At 35.0% G+C, this 26,344-nt stretch overlaps 1 protein-coding gene across 6 annotated transcripts; it reads right to left on the reverse strand.

Annotated features, from left to right (window-relative positions):
• Positions 1-301: 301 nt before the first annotated feature.
• Positions 302-26,253, reverse strand: LOC139961254 (protein NipSnap homolog 3A-like). Of its 6 annotated transcripts, none has more exons than XR_011790797.1 (7): positions 25,838-26,253; positions 11,147-11,333; positions 8,260-8,421; positions 6,471-6,644; positions 3,856-3,936; positions 1,115-2,770; positions 302-929 (listed from the first exon to the last, which is right to left on the reverse strand). XR_011790797.1 is itself a non-coding variant. In XM_071960343.1 (6 exons), exons 1-6 carry the CDS (start codon positions 25,859-25,861, stop codon positions 2,700-2,702), a joined length of 699 nt encoding a protein of 232 aa, XP_071816444.1. In that variant the 5' UTR covers positions 25,862-26,253; the 3' UTR covers positions 302-2,699. The 6 variants fall into 6 exon arrangements, 2 of the variants coding, with proteins under 2 accessions (XP_071816444.1, XP_071816466.1); XR_011790794.1 differs by having other exon boundaries at positions 302-1,051; XR_011790795.1 differs by having other exon boundaries at positions 302-966; positions 1,030-2,770.
• Between the last annotated feature and the right edge of the window lie 91 nt (positions 26,254-26,344).

The following is a 26,344-nucleotide window of genomic DNA, read 5'->3' on the forward strand; positions in this document are numbered from 1 at the left end:
AAAAGAATGTTGTACCTCTGTCTCACCCAAAGAAAAGCTGTAAAAATGGAATAAAATTTGTTACTCAGATTTCAGATACAAAATTTATTCGCTTTTTTTAAACAGTTGAACACATCGTAACCTGTGATATCACTGTACATCTGGCCAACAAATAAACCTCTTGAAAGAGATTGAAACTGATTAAAAAACAAACCACTCTCCAATGATTTGAGCTGATCCTTAAAACATTTCATGCTCCATTATTTTGCCACATGTAGTAGCATTAAGCAAAATAAAAGGAATAAAAAATACTATGACTAAAATACTATAAATGAAAAATAAGAAAGTTGAAAAGGAATCAAAATTATAAATAAATTAAAAATTTTTACAGAAATTTCTGTTACATTATTAGCTTTGCCAATAAGTAGAAAGCTATTAATGGTAATGTAATTTTCAATTGCCATCATCTCAAAAAAAACTTCTTTCTACTAAATAATTTTCTTTAGAACTCCCGAGCCTTGTGTTCACTCAAATTCCAACTTCTGACGTTATGCAAATCAAAGGGGTCAGTAGACATGCTTGAGGGCAGGGGATTGGTTGACATCGAGTAAGACCATAAGAGTTCATATGTGTCTAAAAATAGCATCACAAATATTGTCCACACTGAGTATCAATAGAATATGTCAACTTTGTCTCTACCATATGTTATAGAATGTTGTTACTATTTATTGTGTGTTCAGTCCCCTCTTGTAGATGTTTTGGTACTTCACTGTACCTCCTGACTACACCACGAACTGCAAGAATGCCTGTGTCACTAGTACATCCCACCTACACATACACTATGGGCCCAGCTGTACATGCATGCCTGTGTCACTAGTACATCCCATGGACCTACACATACAATATGGGCCCAGCTGTACAAGCATGCCTGTGTCACTAGTACATCCCACCTACACATACAATATGGGCCCAGCTGTACATGCATGCCTGTGTCACTAGAACATCCCATGGACCTACACATACACTATGGTCCCAGCTGTACATGCATGCCTGTGTCACTAGTACATCCCACCTACACATACAATATGGGCCCAGCTGTACATGCATGCCTGTGTCACTAGAACATCCCATGGACCTACACATACACTATGGGCCCAGCTGTACATGCATGCCTGTGTCACTAGTACATCCCACCTACACATACACTATGGGCCCAGCTGTACATGCATGCCTGTGTCACTAGTACATCCCACCTACACAAACAATATGGGCCTAGCTGTACATGCATGCCTGTGTCACTAGTACATCCCACCTACACATACAATATGGGCCCAGATGTACATGCATGCCTGTGTCACTAGTACATCCCACCTACACATACAATATGGGCCCAGCTGTACATGCATGCCTATGTCACTAGTACATCCCACCTACACATACAATATGGGCCCAGCTGTACATGCATGCCTGTGTCACTAGTACATCCCACCTACACATACAATATGGGCCCAGCTGTACAAGCATGCCTGTGTCACTAGTACATCCCACCTACACATACAATATGGGCCCAGTTGTACATGCATGCCTGTGTCACTAGTACATCCCACCTACACATACAATATGGGCCCAGCTGTACATGCATGCCTGTGTCACTAGTACATCCCACCTACACATACACTATGGGCCCAGATGTACATGCATGCCTGTGTCACTAGTACATCCCACCTACACAAACAATATGGGCCCAGCTGTACATGCATGCCTGTGTCACTAGTACATCCCTCCTACACATACAATATGGGCCCAGATGTACATGCATGCCTGTGTCACTAGTACATCCCACCTACACATACACTATGGGCCCAGCTGTACATGCATGCCTGTGTCACTAGTACATCCCACCTCCACATACAATATGGGCCCAGCTGTACATGCATGCCTGTGTCACTAGTACAAGCCCTCCTACACATACACTATGGGCCCAGCTGTACATGCGTGTATAATGATTGGGTCGCTTGATGAAACATCATATAATTGATTACTTCATGTAACCACAAGCATTCTTTGATAAATACCTCTAAGAATATTCAATAAAGTGTTCATACACATGAATCTTTGAATATACTGTAGTAATGAAATAACATAATTACCATGTTTTTGTTATCGCCATATAAGTAACATGGGGGGGGGGTGGGGAACACATACAATGGCTGCGCTACATGATATGTTTGGTATCATCAAAAGTCATCTGAAACTGTTTCTTAGATATCTGTCTGACATGAAATGTCAGTGACAAATATTTCAATGACTTTCAATCCTCTCATACTGTAGGTATGCATACGTATGTATTCATACATATGTATGTATGCATATGGATATGTATGCATACGTATGTATGCATACATTACATGGATGTCCTCTTTCCTGGTGCAGCGCAACTTCTCGACCAAGTATCATCATTTATCCTTTCACACACTGAATATGCGGCTTTCGCGGATGTTAATGTCTGAAGTTTAGACCCAATTCACCACTTTAAAATACACCACCTAGAATTTATGCCACCAAACCACAGACATTAACAAATTAACACCTTGCATGAATTTGAATTATATCTTATGCCGGTCGATACTGTTGCACTATTCCTTGAGACCTTCCATGCGTGGGTGTTTTACGACACTCAAGGTAGTGTAACACCTTAGCTGGCAGCTTTTTGGTTGACTTCACAATAACGGTGAAACGGAGGTAAGGGCAGTTAGTAACTTGGATGAGACTTTGACAAAAGCACCTTGGCCTGTGTAGGAAGAGAGAATAGGGGATGAGAAGAAATACTAGGCTGCTGAATCTTAACTTGACACAAAAATTATTATTAGTTATTATAACCTGTATTCGTTGGAGAAACAATAATAGAATATCAATGCAGTCATGTTGTAAGTGGCCAAAATAGACCCCAAATTTAACTTCATATAATATAGAATAAAAGCAAAATTACAATTTTACTTTTTACAAAAGCTGAGTACATTGTATGCGACAAAGGGGTTCTCAATGCAAGGGGAAACCCAGCCCAGTGTTTTACTATACAGTGTAGTGCCCACTACACTATATGCAATACACTGCACTGTCAATTTATTCACTAGTGTTTAACTACATTACACTGTATAATAATACACGGCACTGTAAAGTTACACACTACACAGTATAGTACTACACTACACTGTATAGTAATACACTGCACCCTGTAATATAAAACACTTCACAGTATAGTACTGCATTACATTGTATAATAATACACTGCACTGTAAAATAATACACTACACAGTATAGTACTACACTACACTGTATAGTAATAGCCTACACTGCACTGTAAAATAATACACTACACAGTATAGTACTACACTACACCCGTATAGTAATAGCCTACACCGCACTGTAAAATAATACACTGCACAGTATAGTACTACACTACACTGTATAGTAATAGCCTACACCGCACTGTAAAATAATACACTTCACAGTATAGTACTACACTGCATCATATAGTATTACACTGTAAAGTATTGCACCACAGAGTAGGCTACTACACTACAATGTATAGTACAACATTCACTTCAAGTAGTACACAACGCAGCATCGTACTATGTACACTACACCTACTGCACTGACTTCTGATATAAATTTTTAAAGAAACTAGCTTTAGCATCAACAAAATAATTTTTTTCACTTTCATTTATTTTATATTAAAGCCTCGCCATGCCTTTCTGTCTGAAACAGAGGGCGAGCAGAAAGGCCAATTGAACCACCAGGTTTCCACAGCTTGCAACCTCGACACCTTCACCTTTAATAACTACCTTGTAAGTTAATATAGCTGTACAAACTTACTTCTGTAAAAGGAATTATTGTCTAAGGCTTCCTTGCATTCGAGAACATCATCCATAGTTTTGTAGTTCCATAATTGGTAAACTGCATCGAGAATGAGTGAGACCATGCAAAATGGTAAATATCACCATGGCAATGGCACAAGCCTTCATTGAAACAAAATTGCTTTATTATATAGCTGAATGAAAAAAAAAATAGAAAAAAAAAACAGCAGCAGCATACAGCAAATTTTACAAATGATTGTTTACTCGTGAGATTAAGTTTCAAATCTTTGGTTGATTGACCAGAACTAATTATGCCCATCGGCTGACTGAAGAAGAATCAAATTAAAAGTGGAGATTCTCTACATGCAGAAAATAAGTCCCATTCCATAATATATGATTCAGATGTAAAATGTCTCTGGATTTACTGCAAGAGTAAAATTTCAGTCACTGAACAAAATATCATAATCTCAAGACTGATATAGATGTTTTCCTGTTTTGATTTGTGTTTATGTTTAATATTTTTTGTCTTTTTGCTTTTTTTGACAAATACAACAGTCAAATATACTTTACTATGCACACTCTTTTGCATTTTATTCACAGCTTTGTAAAGTAAGTGCTGTGTGTTGTGTTGTGGTCGTACTTTGAGTTCACAATATGCTAAAGCCATATAAGCAATATTCACACACCATTGCTATATATTGCTCTGCATTATATATATGTTTGCAGCATTTTAAGTTAAGAGCTGTATATTGCGTTGTGTTCACCACGTGGTAAAGCCATATAAGTATCATATTCATATAAAATTAGGTATTACTCAATCTGATTATCTATGTAACTAAAACAATTTGCTATATCTATCATGTCAAAAGAAGGATACTGAGGGGTCTGCAGCATCTCGCAGCCAGGCTTCATAGAACATAATATCTTTTGTGCTTTGCAGTTTCACACGAAATATACTTCAGGTCTGCTGAGATAGCTCCTAAGTGTTTGATATGTATGCGTGTATGTATGTATGTATTTTAGATACTCCTGCAAGCAGGAACTTGCGAAGAAGCCTCATGGGCTTATCAAAGCCGCAAGCTGACCGAAGTCAGTCTCTTACATTCATATTTAACGTCCGTGACTATGAATTGTCAATTGTTAACCACTCTGTAACTGGACAACATACATTAATCTGGCAGTGACTTGAACCGGGGACCTTATAATTGAAAGGCACCAGCGTTAACCACTGAGCTAATACTCCTAAGTATTTGATATTGATTCGTCCTAGCTGAGCAGGATTTAGCAGCTGCTGCAGCCCCCAGACAGATACTTAAAGGGTGTGAAGACTCGCACACAAAGGAACGTCTCATGCCGGTAATCGTACCTAGTTTCCAATGAGGTGTAACAGAAGTGTTAGACACCACCATCGATCCCAGAAAATACACACACAGCTTGCTACCGTCCGGTAATTAGACACTAGTGTACAGTCAATACATACAGCTATGGTCAATACCCACTACACAGTGTACATATAGCAGCAATGGACATCTTAGGTCTAGGTAAAAGATAACAAGGTATCACGTTTCATTACTGTCTGCATTTTGTAGGACAAGAAGAAAACTTCAATTGCAAGCAATGGAAAGTTATCTTTTTCAGAGGGCGGCACACGGTTTGGGGCGAGTCTTCAATGCCTTTAAAGGATTATTCTGGTGACTAAAGTTAAAGTCTTTAGTGACAAAAAAAAACTGGAAAGTTTCTGCATCTTGTCAAAACCACTTCCTGATAGCATTTTGTATGGTTGAAGATACAGTTTTTTTTCTCACTTTGGTGGTATTTTGTGAAAACATCTTGCAACAGCAGAGTGAATAATGTCATCTCAGCAATTCAGCGGAAAATGTTTTGTTTTGTTTTGCTTTTTATACCACTTTAATTCATACCACACTGGAGAATAATATTTGTGCAGAAAAAGTTGTATTTTGATGATTATTGACGGCCAAGTAAACATTCAAGATAAACCATATTTCAAGGATAAATAAACACAAAGATTATCATAACAAAGTATAGCGTGTGGAGAACATTTAGTGCAATGACATTAATCAGGAACCTTTACTAGTGATCCAATCCCTGGAAGATATCAAGGGTTTAGCCAGTCAAAATAGGTTACATTCAATCGTACAATCAAAGATTAGCAATTAACGATCTAACTGAGATGGGCTTTTCAACTAACAACTCATGTGGAAAATTTCTCTTTTTCCATATATAACTGTTTAAATTATCTGGAATATTCCTTAAAAAATTGGTAGAAGTTGAAGTTGGAGTTTTTTCATGTCCCATTATTCTTTCATTAGTTCAAAACAATTGGACTTAATATTCAGAATTAGACTTCCTGTAAAGTATTTTTTGTATCACCATAGCTTTAATGTATTTTTCTATCCTTTTATAAGTTTTATGGTATATACCTTTTAGGCGATATTTTTGTACTATTTGCTTTTGACTGTTTCCTGTATTTTAAATGTTTCCTGTATATTAATTGTTTCAATTCCTGTAAAGCGCTTCGAGCAGCGTTGCTGATGAACGCGCTATATAAGTACTATTATCAATCAAAGGTTTCTGTTGCTTCATGATGAGTACAATTAGCCCGCTTGTACAAACCTGTATCACAGTCACCAATCTGTGTAGTAAAGACACCCATCAGTTTGCCTGTCTTCTTCTCTGAAAGAAGTCGTTCTTGGATAGAGGTTATCTGCGAGAATTTATCAATGTCCATGTTCGCCGCATCGGATCTCACTTGGAGAGCACAAAGTTGATAAATTCCTGTAAGAACAACTATCATTGGTTGATTCAAACATAAGAATTGTCGACAGCATATTTAAATATATCTCTGCCAGCCTAGTTGTGAAGTTAGTTTACTTTCTGGTCAGCTATGAGCTTTGAAATCAGGGTTAACCTATGTTCATGTTTACTGCACTGTCAATTATCCACCACAGCTGCAGCACAGTTATGTACAGTGGTCTTAAATATAGCTCAGACTATTTTCAAAATCTTTTGGTATTTCATAAAGTGGTGATCAGGAAAGAAAAAAGAAATTCCTGGTTGCCACTTGGACATACAGGCCTTACCTTTTAGTTGTCTGAACAGCAAATTTGGGTGTCCGTTTTTTGTTTGTTTTTGTTTTCAGTTTTAGTGAAATATTGACCGATTTGTTCACTGTAGAAGAGATGTGTAGGTTTTTGTAAAACACCACCTTTGGGGGCGATACCAATTGATATTTTTACCTATTTGAGGACAGTTTATATAGTGATAATGCAATCTGATTTTAATGTAAACAACTAGTCATCCGTTGGGTGAGCTTTATAGCTGATTGTGGTCATCCAGAACAAAACTGTGGTCACTCTCGGACGAGGGGATGACCATTAAAAACTTTAACATGGTGATTTAAAAGCTGCTTAAAACTTGATGGCTATCTTAATACTCTATACTAACGACTATAGCTGAGAAGTCAATGGGGATTATATTTTTATTATCTGCCTTTCAAATGATCATGTAAGAATTATCTATTTCATGGAGGTAATTTGTTTTACAACTTGGTTTCCTCCCCTTTTCACAGAAGAACCGACACAAAACCCTTAAAATTGTCTTAATTGGTATTTTTTAAATCTCATTTATGAAACGTACCTGGAGAAGAAGGTTAAATATTTGACAGACTGTTTATATTCCAGGTACTCCATACATTATAATAATTAATCATTCACACTGTGTCTGTGACAGTCTAAACCATTCCCTTGTTCCCTTGTTCAAATAATAATTAATAAACTGATGCATTTGTTTAAAATTTATGGATGTAAGACTAGAGAAAATAATCAAGCTTCATCAGAGAAAACATATTGCTTGGGGTACTTTATCAATAAATAACACCGATAATTGTGTGTAGATTGTACAGCTGATTAAACCACAAAACCAATGGGCTTATTGTGATTCCTTGCCAATTAAGATCATAATCCCAAGATTTCGTCATTGTTGATTATATTGATCAGCAAGGTTCTCTCACTGACTGTGGACCTACCTACTGAATATGTTAACTTACCATGTTTACAAGCTATTTTTAGCAAAATCAACTCAAGCCCTGCCCCCTAATAAATGCAAACTTTCTGCTTCTAAATCATTTATTCGGTGATCCTAAGTATCACTGAGAAATTTTGTAAATTTATTGAATTTTCAGGAATTCATGTGAAGAAAGAATATAAAATTAAACATTATTTTAAAAGACAATGCATAAATACCAAAGTCAATACCCTTTAAATTTATTGAATTTAAGGAATTCATGTGAAGAAAGAACATAAAATTAAACAGTATTTTAAAAGACAATGCACAATTACCAATGTCAATACCCTCAGAAGAACCCCGCATGCCCCCTCCAGGAATCCCCCACCTAGCTACTCACCTCCCTCTACAAATGGTTCAGTGGCTACAGTTCCCCATGGTACAGACAAGAGTTGACTGTGTTGCCGATCAAAGTATTCGTGAGCCTCATTGGCGTATTCTACTTTCCAAGTTCTGTCAGCTCCAAGCGCTGCTCTGACAGATGCTCGATGTGAGAGATTGTCTAGAAGAAACAAATCTTTTATTTTCTGAGATGCTTAGAACATGTTTCATTAAAGGGTGTGAAGCCTCGCCCACATAGAAACATCTCATGCCGGTAATTTGACCTAGTTTTGAATGAGATGTAACAGAAGTTTTAGACACCACCATCGATCCCTGAAAATACACACACAGCTTGCTACCGTCGGTAATTAGAGACTAGCGTACAGTCAATACATACAGCTATGGTAAGGTGACCAGACGTCCCCGATTTTCGGGGACAGCCCCCGATTACAGTGTGCTGTCCCCGATGAACAAGTGTCCCCGAAAATGTCCCTGATTCGTCAAAATGTTCAGGAATCTCGAAAATATCCCACATTATTAGTAAAATAATTGTAAAAAAAAAATTTAGTCAAGTGTGCAGTCGCAGAACGGAGCTAACCAATAGTTCAGATGGGCCAGTGTAAAGTGGAATATGCTAGATCGATCTAGCCTAGCACTCTTACGTAAAGTAATTAAAATTAATCTAAAAAAAGCTACATTTTTGAAAATAAAATTGATATAAAACGTGCTTCTAAGTATCACCATTTTACATCTAGGCACTTAGGCACTTGAAAATTTTCCAAAGGGGAGGGGGACACCCCCTCCCCTTAAACCCCTCCCTCCATATCTGTCACGCAATAAATGTCCCTGATTCCAGTCAGGCAAATATGGTCACCTTACCCTTAAGCTATGGTCAATACCCACAACACAGTGTACATAGCAGCATGGACATCTCAGGTCTAGATAAAAGATAACAAGGTATCACGTTTCATTACCGTCAGCATTTTGTAGCGACAAGAAGAAAACGTCATTTGCAAGCAACGAAAAGTTAACTTTTTCAGAGGGCATCACACGGTTTGGGGCGAGTCTTCAATGCCTTTAATACACTAGTTGTACTAGGAATTAGTCTGCTGCAAAGGAGCTTTAGATGTGTAGCACTCAGTCAAGCAGCCGATTGTAGTTCTTATGGTAATGTATATATAGTGGTAATGAAAATATAGTAAGCTTTCTTCTGAATGCAGTCATTAATGATGTAAAAGAAAGTATAATATTGCTTGTCTCCTACCAACAGTACCACTGATGCATCATTCATTGTGCTCACTAATTGTAGCTAATTCATTAATAAATAATCCTCCATAAAAAAAAGGTAAAGAAACAAATTGGAATCTTTATTATTGATCAGAAGTCAGTATAGTATGCATGTAAATAAAACAATTATTTACAAAAGTGATGTCAAAGTTTTCAAAGATGGGTTTATAATATATATGTAAGTTGATAAGTCACTATATTGTGAATAGTATATATGCTACTTGAGGAGGATTGATGGAGGCAGTATAAATAACAAGTGGTGTGGTTAAAAACCACATAAAATAAGTATTTTGCAAAACACTTAGTCGCAAGCAATACACCTGGGGGGGGGAGGGGGGGAGGACTTCAGTTTATACACTAAAACATATGCAAAATTTATTGTTCTGTAGCTTAGAGGGCCTATACAGCTGTTGGTATCTGTTGACCATACTTATCTGGTCTATACACTGCATCTTTCTACCATACTAAACTTTCCTTAGAAACTAAATATTTATTGCTTCCAAAGATCTTTACCAGTAGCGTGAAATCTACCAAGATGTTTAAGAAAATGAAATGTGGCATCTATGGCTGTCGGTATTAAAAAGGTTTTAACTATGTTCCGGATATTGCATTAATTGCATATATTTCTGCCGGCTATACCGTTTCTTTTTCAAATACAAAATTGCATACATTGATTAGATATCTCTAAACACCGTAAAGGTATGCTGCATTGGCCCCAAATATGCTAGATATTCATATATGGTCAACTTTGGTCAAAATTCTTCAACTGTATTTATTAAAACCTTCGGGGAAATTTTGCACACTGGGACATTCAGTCATCTTGTGTGTTCCTTAAAAGTTGTCTGAGAACAATTTAGAGAGTAAAAGACCTCCAGGAAAGTACTTTTTAAAAACTTCTAGCAATTCATAGCGTGCTATAATTTGGGGCCTATACAGACTACCTTTAAGTCATGCCTGTAAGGATACTGAGCAGTAATCAGCTGAAAGTTAGGTACGTGTGAATAACTTTAGTTTGAGTTGGTATGATACCCAGGTGTCATGAGACCGTCAGTACTTACAGATGTGTGTATTTGCATTGTTGACTATTAAATGTAAAGATCTGTTTACTCTCATAGGGATGAATTAAATAGGACAATTTGTTGGATTTAGTTGAGATTACTGTACTAATTAAGGGTGCACAGGTTGGCCAAAGAGCATAGTTGGTTTATTTTAAGTCAATCATGATTATTGCAATAGAACTCCTATAGCAAATAAGACGCCATGAATTGATTGAATTGAATGTATTCATTGAATTGAATGTATATTGATTGAATTGAATGTTTATTGGATGAATTGAGTGAGTTGATTGAATTGAATGTATTCATTGAATGAATTCATAAATGAATGTATATTGATTGAATGTTTATTGGATGAATTGAGTGAGTTGATTGAATTGAATGTATTCATTGAATGTATTGATTGAAATGAATGTATTGGTTGAACTGAACTTATTGCCTGAATTATTGTTGTTTTAATGTTTTGCCAATAAGAACAACATCTCAGACCTCGAAAAGTGAAAGAACCCACAAAAAGTCAATTCATTATGGCTATACATGCCCCTATAGTGTATATATACTTACCATATTCCCATAAATGTAAAGCTTCATTCACGTCACCAATCTCAGTAATCCAAGAGCCTACCAACTTTGAATGAGCTTTACGTAAATGGTATTTTCCCTTTGTGATCTGCAAGTAATTTCCCATACAGGACGGTTTGATGCTGTATATTCGTAACTCATACAGCTTACTGGTCCCTGGAGGAAGCGTCTGGAAATAAAAAAGAGAAGTAAATATTCAAATCAAAGAAACATGAATGTTATCGTAGAATTATAGGATTACATTTAGAGGCAATGTAATGTAATCTTAATAAAGTAACAATTTGTTTCTCTAATTAAGAGCCGCCAGCAGGTGCATTAAACTCAAACTTGTGTAGTTGAACTTACGACACATATAAAGGTAAGGAGATTTTGTAATATTGGATGGAGCTGCATAGTTATGGAGTCTCTTCAAAGATAATATTTGTTAAAGGTATACTGTATTGGCCACAAATATGCTAGATATTCAAATATGGTTACCTTTGGGCAAAATAAGTTAATGCGTTTGTATAACAACCTTCGACGAAATTTTCCTCACAGGGACATTCAGTCATCTTGTGTTCCTTATAAATGTCTGAGAACAATTTGGAGAGTAAAGACCTCCAGGAAAGTACTTTTTGGAAACTTCCAGCAATTATAGCATCCTATAATTTGGGGCCTATACAGGCTACCTTTAATGTAAACACAATTAACAGGATTATTGTAACACATATGGCATTTTTTCAAAGTTTATGAATATATAGCACTTTTGAAGGTTCAGAATTGTACCTTCTACAGTTATAAATTGCTATGCATTTTGACAATCCTATATCAAATAGTTACCATCTACTATAGCATTTTGACAATCCTATATCAAATAGTTACCATCTACTATAGCATTTTGACAATCCTATATCAAATAGTTACCATCTACTATAGCATTTTGACAATCCTATATCAAATAGTTACCATCTACTATAGCATTTTGACAATCCTATATCAAATAGTTACCATCTACTATAGCATTTTGACAATCCTATATCAAATAGTTACCATCTACTATAGTATTTTGACAATCCTATATCAAAAAGTTACCATCTACTATAGCATTTTGACAATCCTATATCAAATAGTTACCATCTACTATATCATTTTGACAATCCTATATCAAATAGTTACCATCTACTATAGTATTTTGACAATCCTATATCAAAAAGTTACCATCTACTATAGCATTTTGACAATCCTATATCAAATAGTTACCATCTACTATAGCATTTTGACAATCCTATATCAAATAGTTACCATCTACTATAGCATTTTGACAATCCTATATCAAATAGTTACCATCTACTATAGCATTTTGACAATCCTATATCAAATAGTTATCATCTACTATAGCATTTTGACAATCCTATATCAAATAGTTACCATCTACTATAGCATTTTGACAATCCTATATCAAATAGTTACCATCTACTATAGCATTTTGACAATCCTATATCAAATAGTTACCATCTACTATAGCATTTTGGCAATCCTATATCAAATAGTTACCATCTACTATAGCATTTTGACAATCCTATATCAAATAGTTACCATCTACTATAGCATTTTGACAATCCTATATCAAATAGTTACCATCTACTATAGCATTTTGGCAATCCTATATCAAATAGTTACCATCTACTATAGCATTTTGACAATCCTATATCAAATAGTTACCATCTACTATAGCATTTTGACAATCCTATATCAAATAGTTACCATCTACTATAGCATTTTGACAATCCTATATCAAATAGTTACCATCTACTATAGCATTTTGACAATCCTATATCAAATAGTTACCATCTACTATAGCATTTTGGCAATCCTATATCAAATAGTTACCATCTACTATAGCATTTTGACAATCCTATATCAAATAGTTACCATCTACTATAGCATTTTGACAATCCTATATCAAATAGTTACCATCTACTATAGCATTTTGGCAATCCTATATCAAATAGTTACCATCTACTATAGCATTTTGACAATCCTATATCAAATAGTTACCATCTACTATAGCATTTTGACAATCCTATATCAAATAGTTACCATCTACTATAGCATTTTGACAATCCTATATCAAATAGTTACCATCTACTATAGCATTTTGACAATCCTATATCAAATAGTTACCATCTACTATAGCATTTTGGCAATCCTATATCAAATAGTTACCATCTACTATAGCATTTTGACAATCCTATATCAAATAGTTACCATCTACTATAGCATTTTGGCAATCCTATATCAAATAGTTACCATCTACTATAGCATTTTGACAATCCTATATCAAATAGTTACCATCTACTATAGCATTTTGACAATCCTATATCAAATAGTTACCATCTACTATAGCATTTTGACAATCCTATATCAAATAGTTACCATCTACTATAGCATTTTGACAATCCTATATCAAATAGTTACCATCTACTATATCATTTTGACAATCCTATATCAAATAGTTACCATCTACTATAGCATTTTGACAATCCTATATCAAAAAGTTACCATCTACTATAGCATTTTGACAATCCTATATCAAATAGTTACCATCTACTATAGCATTTTGACAATCCTATATCAAATAGTTACCATCTACTATAGCATTTTGACAATCCTATATCAAATAGTTACCATCTACTATAGCATTTTGACAATCCTATATCAAATAGTTATCATCTACTATAGCATTTTGACAATCCTATATCAAATAGTTACCATCTACTATAGCATTTTGACAATCCTATATCAAATAGTTACCATCTACTATAGCATTTTGACAATCCTATATCAAATAGTTACCATCTACTATAGCATTTTGGCAATCCTATATCAAATAGTTACCATCTACTATAGCATTTTGACAATCCTATATCAAATAGTTACCATCTACTATAGCATTTTGACAATCCTATATCAAATAGTTACCATCTACTATAGCATTTTGGCAATCCTATATCAAATAGTTACCATCTACTATAGCATTTTGACAATCCTATATCAAATAGTTACCATCTACTATAGCATTTTGACAATCCTATATCAAATAGTTACCATCTACTATAGCATTTTGACAATCCTATATCAAATAGTTACCATCTACTATAGCATTTTGACAATCCTATATCAAATAGTTACCATCTACTATAGCATTTTGGCAATCCTATATCAAATAGTTACCATCTACTATAGCATTTTGACAATCCTATATCAAATAGTTACCATCTACTATAGCATTTTGACAATCCTATATCAAATAGTTACCATCTACTATAGCATTTTGACAATCCTATATCAAATAGTTACCATCTACTATAGCATTTTGGCAATCCTATATCAAATAGTTACCATCTACTATAGCATTTTGACAATCCTATATCAAATAGTTACCATCTACTATAGCATTTTGACAATCCTATATCAAATAGTTACCATCTACTATAGCATTTTGACAATCCTATATCAAATAGTTACCATCTACTATAGCATTTTGACAATCCTATATCAAATAGTTACCATCTACTATAGCTTTTTGGCAATCCTATATCAAATAGTTACCATCTACTATAGCATTTTGACAATCCTATATCAAATAGTTACCATCTACTATAGCATTTTGACAATCCTATATCAAATAGTTACCATCTACTATAGCATTTTGCTGTGCGATTCTGGATGAATTATTCCCTGTTGTGTTGGAATTCCATCTATAAAATGTTGACACATTTAAATATCATATTATGTAGATGATCTTCCACATGTTAAGAATTTATCCTACGCACATCAGCTGAAACTGTTTCTTAGATTCCAATGTTATGCACGTAGGGTACGTACAAACTGTTTGATTTTTCCCACATTTTCTGTGGTTTCTGAAGCCATCTTCTTCTCATATTTCTTCTCCCCCTCACTCTCTCCCTCCCTCCCTGCTCTTCCCTCTCTCCCATCGCCCTCGTCTTACTCATCCTGGTCATTAAACTTCTTCTTTTTCCCCCTCAGGTTTGGGTGGAAGAATAAAAAGAACGAGGGTCATTGACCATTTGCTGAGGGTGTACAGAACTAATTTGTTTTATAAGAGACAAAATTCTGAGCTTTTAAAATTGCTACACAACATATTAACACTAGATAATTCCCATAGATGTACAGATGGTCCATCCACATGTGATGAAGAATGTGAACGAACCAACCCGTTTGGCTTTAATAACCGACTGACTATCATTTAAATACAAATTCTGAAAAATTCTGTTGTTGGCTGCAATATAACAGTGTCTTTGAATATACAGCACACTGATTATTAATAACTACAGATCCATCAGGAATTAATAGCTGCTTAATATTCTCATCTATTCATCATTGTCATAAAAAGTCACACATGTTTGAACACAATATAAATTTTCTCTGTACAGAGCTACAGTCCTCCCCCAGAAATAACAACATTTTAAAGGTCAAATCGTGAACACTCAGGCATATTCAGGATATAGGTGTATGGTTGGTAATTATACCCAATGTTGTGTGTGTTTGTTCTGTGCGGCCATATTTATGCGTGTTTATGACTTTGGCAAGTCTAAAAATTTTAAACATTGTTCAGCCATGCAGGTTTTACTTCTCTATGTGGAAAACTTACATATATAATGAATGCCAGCAAATTTGCAGATCTCTAAGTTCAAGTGGTATACGTACACTATAAGTGGTTTGGCACATGCATGTATGCAGTTTCAAGTAATTGCAGGCTTTGGTACTTTATACCTAGCTAACATGATGTATAATAATTACAAACACAGATCTTGAATCTGGCAGCTAATCGATCAACGTGTCTGCAGTTTTGAAGTGGCTTTCCTTAAAGTACGACACGCAAATTAACAAGTGAAGGCAGCTCCTACGGATCGAACCAGATTACAGAAATGGATGAGCTCAGCTTGCATCCAATAAAAGCAATCATCAAGTCTTACATGAATATGATTTAACAAAATGAGATATGAAATTAGTTAAATAGCACTTTTTTATTAGGAGGGAAGAGGATGGTAGAGGGAAGATGGGGGATGGGAGAAGTGGAGAGGGAAAGAGGGCTCTAATACAATAAATGAAACATGTTGTTGAGCCTGCCTGTAGATGAACAGTCCTCAAACTCACTCAAGCTTTAATAACTTGTTACCTGATAGCATAAACTACCCCAAGTACTGCCATTAGGATTCATCCTTGAGTGCACCTAATTAATTAACCAACCACCATAAGATTGTAAACACAGAGTGCTCTAATGGCTAGCACTATACTTTCCAGTGTGAAGACGAAAGTTGGCTTGACCTCTGAAATAGTAGACTGTTTGTTCAATCATGAATATGTGCAAAGGAGTGTTCAGTATGGCTATATCATCATGAACTCGAACTAGAACTCGGGTAGTTATTTAATCCAGGGACTTGTTCCATAACAACTCCCTGTTAAATCTGCACTGTTTTTGGCCAAAAACAGGGAACTAGGTTGGTATTTGCAATAGCCTATAGGCAGGGAAGATCATAATAAAATTATTATAACTGCACTATATATGGTCTGAGTTCCCTACCTCGATCACTGGCATGTGTGGATCCAGCTCATAGAAAGCCAGCTGCCAAGTATTATTCAGACTTATCAAGTTTCATCTGGTGAAGCATGTTTTCACCAATCAATGTGACCAACCTGGCAGGATTTCATATGCGTATAACTATACTGTACATTTTGGCTTTCATTTCATAGAAGAGAAGATTGACACAGATTGAGTTTGACAATTAAAAGAATAGTCCAAGTCAAAATTTTGTTTTCTATATGTTAAAGAGGAACATAATCTAAGCATTCTCAGTGGTGAAATTTGCATTCAATTCCTATGTACCAGTTTTGAGATATTGACAGTTGAAATTATCTGACACTCTATTAAAAGTGAACTTGAAGCAAACAGGTGTGATGTCATAGTTGCACACTGACAAATAATGTTTTGTATTTTCATTATTTTAAAGGAAAACTAAACACTATTTATCAGTGTGCAACAATGACGTCACACCTGTTTGCTCAAAGTTCACTTTTGGTAGTAAAGGTGGCAACTTCAACTGTCAATATCTCAAAACGGTATATATATGAATTGACTGCAAATTTCACCACTGAGAATGCTTAGATTATGTTCCTCTTTAACATATAACAAAGAAATTTTGACCTGGACTAGATTCTTTTAAGTAGTATATTGTGTTAATGTATTCTCTGTGTGAATCATATATAGAATCTTTAACCTACAAACATCCAGTATCTACTGAAGGTTTAAATCTTCACTTAAGCTGCCTTAGTATTAAAAGAACTAATGTACATATATGTACAGTAAATATGTACTTTACAATCTATACTGTGCACATGTAAATTATGAACTTCCGAAATAAATCACTCAGCGCTTCATGCATGATCAATTTTCACATCAAAACTGCAATTTACCAACAATAAAGCGATTGACTGCATTTCCTTTTGATCTAATGCATCTCTAGTTACCATGGATATAAACTTTACATATTAACAGAATTTACCAAAGGTTCATAAGTCTGATATGATTCTTCAATTAAGTATATTAGGAATAGTCACTGGTCTCTAAATTTTAACAAAGGCTAAATTTTGACATAAAATATCCAAAGAGTATTTTCCTAATAGCTCTCAATTATTAAATTTTTTGTTCCAGGAAACTTGTATATTAGTATCTTCTACACCTACTGTAGACATTGACACAATCTGTTATGCCATAATATTAAAACTATGGATACACTAATAGTATATGGTTTTGTACATTTGTATGTACATTAACTACTGTACTCTATATCCTTTTATGCCTATAGATAGTGATAATATGCATTGACAAGCTTTAGGTATCACTGTTTGTATCTTAGGAGTATGGGAGTATAATCTAAAGCTTAAACCCTATCATGTGTGCATTCATTGACAAGCTTTAGTTATCAGGCTGTTTGTAGTATCTTTAGGAGTATGGGAGTATAATCTTATGCTTAAACCCAACATGCATGCATGCATGCAGATTAAATGTCAAAACTGTCAAATCTATTAAAAATGTCATTACCTTAATTGAGCCCTGGGGGAAGGGGGAGGCATCTATACATAGAGAAAACATAGAGTTCCAGACAGTATAAAAATGATATAAAAACACAAGATGAGATGAGATTCAAGAGTTCTTGAGGAGCATAAACCATGCTTCTTTTTCTAAATCTATCAGTGGCGTAGGAAGGTACTTTTGAGTGGGGGGGCTGAAGACTGACGGCTGGCCTGGGGGAGGGGTCTAAGGGGAAGGGGTCTAAGGGGAAGGGGTGTCCCCCTCCCCTTTGGAATTTTTTTGCATTTCCAGGTGACCTCAGATGCAATTTGGTGCAATATAGCACACTTCAACACCCACTCCATTTTGTAAATAATTTTGCATTTTCACCTGGCCTCTCATTTGGAAATGAAAAAGGGGTTTTCTGACTTGTGAAGCGGGCGGAATGATACTTCCGCCCCCCATATTTTCACTGGGGGGCTGGCGCCCCCCGGTTCCTACGCCCTTGAAATCTATTATATTAAAGTGAGAAGAGATTTATATGTTTCAACTTATATTTGTGTCCAACATTTAAAGCAGAAAATTACATAATTGTTTATAACAGATGAGTTTTATTCTTCTAGGAAGCCATCAACAAAAGAAAAGAAAATTGCACATGCTTTCACATGCCATGTTAATAATTTTATTCATGTTGATATAGCTAAAATAAGATGACCAATATAATTGCCTTTAATTAAATTACAGGATTCACAAATACTTAATTGCAACAAAGAAATAATTAAGTGTTACTAACCTAGTCCAGTGGCATCAAAAGCTCCCTATTAGAAGCCTTCATTTTTTCTTTAATTCAAATTATGAAAAAGACAATTACATTATTTTTGATCACATATAACCCAGGCCCACTAATTTGACCCTGGGTCCCAGGGCTGTACCATAGCCTTTTATGATCTGATCTGCTGCAGTTACCATGGAGATAGGGCACATTTTGCAGCACTAGTTATAGGCACAGAAAATATGCCAGTGTCTCAAAATCATATCTATGCATATGAAATTTATGTACACAGGAAATGTTATAGGAAATTTCTACTTCCCGGTACTGCATGCAAAGGTTTGTCTTGGTGGTTATGGAACAAGTGACCACTTAAGTGCTGTTATTTCCCCTTAAGATGATGTCATAAGTTAATGATAAGAGTTAGGTAGTACTTGTGCAGGTGTATATATATATATATATATATATATATATATATATATATAATATAATATATGTATATATATATATGTACATGTATATGTATATATATATATATATGTGTGTGTGTTTATATATATATATATATATATACATATATATATATATACATATATATATATATATATATATATATATATATAATAATAAGACTTATAATGCGCACACACCACTCAAAGAGTGTTCATGGCGCAATTGACAATGAGAAATGATACAAATAATACAGAATAATACAAAACAATGACAGAAGAAAAACTTAATGGTACAAGATCATATAAAAGCTTTTGTCATTAAGTGGGATTTTATGCTCAATATATATATATATATATATATATATATAATAATAATAATAAGACTTATAATGCGCACACACCACTCGAAGAATGTTCATGGCGCAATTGACAATGAGAAATGATACAAATAATATAGAATCATACAAAACAATGACAGAAGAAAAACTTAATGGTACAAGATCATATAAGAGCTTTTGTCATTAAGTGGGATTTTATGCTCAATATATATATATAGTACTTCTTATATCAGTGCTATAATTAAAGGGAAATCAATTGATCAGATATTCTGTGTACATAACTAAAGCAAAGTTATGTACACAGGATAGCTGATCCAGTACATATATGAGTCAATGATGAACATGCAATACATGTATATCATCAAGCTGATCTCAACAGATTAGACTAAGCATTCAAATTTGTATGTAAGTACAAGGAGTTTATCTACTTGTTTTAATTAATCACCAAACATTGTAATGTATGGATGTATAGCTCACCTAAAAAGAATGAAGAGAAAAAGTAAGTGTTAAGGTTGTAAATTCTACCAGCTGTATAGTGAACTTGATTTCCAATTCAATCTTATTATCTCTGAAACGTTGATGTCCTCAATACAATTTAACAATAATACAGCTAAGTCTTTCTGCCTATAAATACCACGGAAGCCAAAATTCAGGGCTATAGTTCAAACCGATGGCACAGATGGCCTAATTCTCTCTTGATAACCTACATTTAATTGTCAGATAAATTAAGTCTTGTCATTATCCAGATTTTAAATTAAATCTGGCTTATTAATCTATTGTATCTTTTCCATATCATTTGAACACATAAGAAATATATACAAGAACTTGTGGCATCCATGCCTTTTGAAAACTTCAATTTGTCGCATGTTGCCAGATTCAATGTTATCCACATGTCGTCGTCACGGTCAAAAGTATAGGACTCAACTCTTGTTATTGATTGATAGCAAAACAGGAAAATTCAGTGTACCTTAAGAGTACAACATCCAAACCTTCCTGTAGTTATACCAGCTGTAGACATACATAACCGAGAGAGAAAAAACAATAAGCTACAGGAAATTTATACCAGGTGTTGGCAACTTGTCAAATTTACTTTTAGCCTTCACTGAGTTTAAACTTTCAAATTTGATTCCTCTGTTTTGTAAGTTATATAAAGTTTGTATTTTTAAACTAACAACCTTTTATTTAGTGCCCATCACATACATACTGTGATCTGACACTCATGTTAGTATACATCCTGTATCATTGACAGTTTTACTATGAGTAGATTAAAATTTGAATGGAATGAAAGATTTAATTTAAACTTTAAATCTATGTCTAATACATATTTTACTATCTGATATTAAAAAGCTCTTTAAAATAAGTGAAAACATGATGCTGTTATGTTTATATCAACACTTCTGATTTTATTTCATGTTGCAATCAATAAAATGATTGGTAAATTACCCATCAAATCCGCAAACCTTCAGGTAGATAATCGTATTAAATCTAGTGGGATAATGCCAAGGTCACCAAGTTTTGAATCCACCAAAAATAGCATGGATTTACCAGCATTTTTAAATTACTAGAAAACTGTTCACTCTAACATATCTCATGGCCATATATAGCTGGTGAGAAGCCATGTAGTACAGTATATAGTATATAAAAGCTGTTTGCGTATTGTACATCATGTGTGACTGTGACTAAATGAGCTTTCTACGGTTGTCCAAAAGCATCCTTTTATTGATTTGAAGTAGCCTAAGGGTTGGAATGATAATCACAATATATCACAATTTTTGTAACTATAGTCACAAAATTGGACGTAGCACAACACAGAGGCATCAGATGTTAGCCGCGACAAATTAGATACTACTGTAGTGTTCGTTGTTGAATTAATTAATTTGTAAGTTTTCAATATATATATAGCTGAATACCAATAAAATGTGAAACGATATTTTAAAGCTGAGCAAAATGTAGCTTAAAATTCAAATTTCAAAAAGTGTAAACTGACTTTAAAAGTCAAATTATCGATCTGAGGGAATATCGGAAGTCTGGCTTTCTAAGTGGATAGTCACTGTTATTGGAAAAGTTTGTTACATGAGCCACTTGTAACAAACATAAGTAATGCAATTTAGTGGGGTGAATGTGAGGGCAGTGGCGGAGCGTCCATACAGTCAGGAGGGCAGATGCCCCCCCTGACAGACTGAAATGGACTGCTGGCACCCTTTTCAGCTTTTCACCAATTTTTACTTATTCTTGATTATTGATTTTTTTTATTGCGCTCTCATCTACCTATTGACATTTGTCACATTTTGACTTCCGAGTTGTCACAAATAAAGGCGATGACACCTATTTATTCTTCGATTATCTGCAAATTAGCAAGGCCCAGAAAGGGTCATTTCCGGTGATCTAGGGAGTATCTTTACTCAAAAAATTCTGTACACTCCGCGCCAACATGTGGTGGCACTCTGCTTAGATAGTTTCAAAAGTCCCCTGAAGACCATTCTCGTCCCCTCTGACCAATACCCCTAGCTCTGCCACTGTGTGAGGGGTGAGGAACGAAACAACTGTTAGTCATTGGTTGTAAATCAGCACCAGAATCAGAGACAATTGACTGCACCTTGATACCTGTACAGTACACACCTTCTTCATCCTAAGTTCCAGCAGCTGTGCATCCATCCACATATTATAATTCAAGAGCTAGGGCATACACAAAGCAAGTGAAAATGGACTTTTGTCTGGCAGCAAATGAAATATTGTCTTCTTCCTATGATCTGTTAGCAACACACACGTAATTGGCTAAAATGTAATAAGTATACTTCAAATCTCTGAAAGATTAAAACTTCAAGAATATTGAGAATGCTTTTTTATTTAATTTGGATGCAAACAAGTGACCTTTTATGCTTAAAGATTATAATGAAAGCATGCCAATCACACTTTTGACCATTAATTTCCCAATTATTTTAGAGGTTTCTAGCCTCTAGAGAGGGAGTTATTTCTCCATTATTATAATGTTGCACATCTCCCCTTCCCAACCCTCCCCACCACCCCCCCCCACCTCCCAGTACATCTTGAATCCTTGTATGTGGAAATATGCAGCCTTATTATGAGGTAACTTGAATTGCACTATTCACTTCATTTACCAACTATACAGTACATAACATATATTCTCATTTACACAATGTGCTTTGAATCAGTCAATTATGCACAGATGGCCTTAAGTCTTCCTACATGGAACAACAGTTTAATTTCCGATTGGGAATCAGCCAGTTTGTTACAGTCATTGGATTGATAAAGGATTTCATATTGTTTAAGACCTCACATCTCATAATATTGACTTCTTCTCACTTGAGGAATTTGTTAACATTTATTAGGTTCGGTCCTGCACACTTTTTTAGAATATTATGGTGTTGTAGTTAAAGGAAATTAAGTCTTTGTGGCCAAATTTAATTCTGAACATACATGATCGTGTGCATGGTGACCCAATCATTATAATAAAAACGTGTTGTCAAGAAGTGATCAGCTTAGTAGCAAATCTGTGTACAAAAGATTAATAGTACCATTGAAACATCCAAACCAATCCCATCTAAGATGGTTGTGAAAGTATATTAATTTCAAGCAAAGAAAGGTATTTATATTGCCTTATACCTTTTCAAGTGTACCATGGATGTAAAACTTTGTAGATTCCACAATATCAGCACTTTCATATGATTATTCCGGCAAATACAATATAAATGTGGTAAATTCACCAGTAAGGAACCTTTGTCTCCTTCATGTGCAAACTATCCAACGTTTGTTATACTCCTAATGTATGCTCAAAGTATTTGGCATTTCCTACAAAATATCTTTTACAGAGCTGATCATTAACCTTTCGAATGCCAAACTTGCCTTTATTTGGTGGTGACGTTGCTCAGGTTTTCTTCTTTTAATAAAAATTTACATTTTCTGTTATAAAGGACAGAATTTCATTCCTTTCAGTGGCCGGCTTTTGTAAATTTCTTGGTGATTAGCATATCTTTATGGATTAGGATGTTTGGGCAAGGTATTGGCTTCCCTGGCTACGTTTCTTTGATTAATCATTTTACTTTGTTGTATAAAGTCCTCTTTTTAATGTTGAATGAGTGACAGATTACTGTGAAAACTATTAAACTTACTATCACTTTGTATTGAGCTTTAAGAACTGTTGTGAGAAAAAAAAATAGCAAATAAAAATAAACAAATAAACAAAACAGACAATAAAACTAACAGTAGGAACAAATTAAGAAAACAATAGGAAAAAATAAGACTAACAACAGAGAAAGCAACAGGAACAAAATGAGACAAAATACCCCAAAATATCTTATTAATTTTATGCAAAATACAAACTTGATTCATTAATCATTGCTACAATATTTTGGAGCTACAGAAAAAACAAGGACACATTAAAGGAAGGAGACAATAAAAAAAAATAATCGTTGGACCCCATCACTTGCCGTCATTGTCACCGTTGCCTCTATTCGATCCTCCCTTGACATAAATTATGGTTTTGTCCTTCCAGGCTATGACATTGAAACATTTATCAGTTGAAACAATCTCTTTTACAGAATTTGTTGCACTGATGTTGTGGATTTTACAAACTAATGAACCCACTTGTATGTACGGTGTTTGAAATTTTGGCCCTCAGTGTACAAAAGTTACACCACTGATAGTGAAAATGACCATATATATCTCAGATGATACACACTATAATTACATCACCTTAGGCATCCGGAGTGACAATTTATCTGTGATTTGAATGGTTTATGAACCAAAATTGGATTGCCACGTTTGTCATTAGTACCTTTAAACAAATGGATTTCATATGTAAATCAATATGATCATCAATATGCTATTTGAACGTTTGAATTAATATAATCGAGACTGGTAAAGAAAAGTTCAGTGTAATCCTCTGGAAATGGGGAATTTTTATTCTGGAAAACTCTCTATATACGCATATCATAAAAGTCATTTTCTCTTTCCTCGTGGTAATATTTGTCAGTTTTAAGCTTAAATGTAATTATTACTTGGTGTAATATATGTAATACATCAATGTATTCATGGGGCAAAAAACTATACAGTGCAATATGGTATGGCTGAATGACGAAAAGGTTAGCTGTTTAATTTTAACTATTTTTATGCAACCAGCTACTTTGTACACAGTATGATACATGTAGATCTTTTATTTGATAGCTGAAAATACAAGTAAAAGTAGTATAATATTCATATGCATGCTTACCCATAGGGTACTGAATGCTGTACAGTACTTATACGCAGTGGATTTACTATCATCTGAACAGGTATACATACATAAAAATTGAGACAATGAAGCTATGAAACACACATTTTTGGGTATAACCAACAGTAGCATCGTCAGTCATTTGGAAGTGGGGGCTCAGCAAAGCGAGAGCAAAATTCAGGGGTGGGGGAGGCATAAGTTGGGAGGTTGCAAGCTGGTGACAGAGGTTTATGTTATTTTTTATCATTTCCTGAACTTATATCAAATAAGTAGAATTTTGGAGGTTGATGCAAGTAAATTACATTTCTCAGCAGAAATCAAACTCATCCCCCACACCCTCCCCTGTATGCATGACCTTTATCTTGCTGACCCTTTCTAGCTCCTCCCATCTCCCTCTCTCTTCCCATCCCCCTCCTTCTCCTGCCCCCCCCCCTTCACCCACTTCCCTTCACATCTTTGACCTGGATATCTAAATACTACCAAGTACCATGGATCACTACCACTATACCAGTCAGGGTTTATAATTGGTTTTCTACCAGTACCAGGGCAGTAGGGTGCTTAAGCTAATTGAAAATCAGATCTGCTCCATATTTTTAGGCCTAGTATAAATTTACTACTGCTTTGGCCCCTATATATGAATAAACTTTGTCAAACGCTAAATATGGAGGAAAAAACTGACATTATTTAGGAGCCCTCTGTAGTATGTACAGTAATATGATAGGCCCCTCTACCAGAAGATAACAGTAAAACCTAGCACACAATCCTCTCGTATCCTACATGTAGGTATAGAAGCCAATAATATAGCCTACCTTTATTACAGTGATATCTGACATTTCTGCTGCTGATGTACCCGTTAAGAAGAGTTCGGAAGCTTCGGTGAAATTCTTCTGTGTTCTAGATCGGAAAGTCAGATTTGCAGGTGCAACTTGTTTATAATCACATTCGTGAGACGTTTCACAATTATAAACGACTGCACAGCAGTTTTGATATTGTGATGAAATGGCAGCAAGAACATGAGCAACGGTTGATCAAATATGTACAAAGTAAAAGCAAGTAATTGTATTTCTGTCGTCTGCACGGTTACTACGTGCATGCAGTGGTCGGGCGTACGCTGGAGATAAATCAGCTGATTTGATAGCAGTTGAGCAACGATCGTTGTTGTTGTTGTGGTCAGGGCAATGACAATTAGACACATCGTGATGTCTCTAGCTTAAGTGAATAATACACAGATGAAAACGTTATGAAGGGTTTTTAATTTATTTCTCCAGTTCCAACTGACGAAAATTTGTCAGTATAAGAGTGATTTGTGCAATTAA

This window comes from Apostichopus japonicus, chromosome 3 (assembly GCF_037975245.1).
Source record: "Apostichopus japonicus isolate 1M-3 chromosome 3, ASM3797524v1, whole genome shotgun sequence".
NCBI lineage: Eukaryota > Metazoa > Echinodermata > Holothuroidea > Aspidochirotida > Stichopodidae > Apostichopus > Apostichopus japonicus.

What these genes read in the sequence shown, in the direction of transcription:
- LOC139961254 (XM_071960343.1), bottom strand. Translation starts at nt 25,861, where the DNA reads ATGTCAGATATCACTGTAATAAAG. An exon ending in TGAACCATTTGTAGAGGGAG is followed by an intron (nt 6,645 to 8,259) that starts GTGAGTAGCTAG and finishes AACCAATGATAG; the next exon opens with TTGTTCTTACAGGAATTTAT. An exon ending in CAATAATTCCTTTTACAGAA is followed by an intron (nt 2,771 to 3,855) that starts GTAAGTTTGTAC and finishes CTTCCTACACAG; the next exon opens with GCCAAGGTGCTTTTGTCAAA.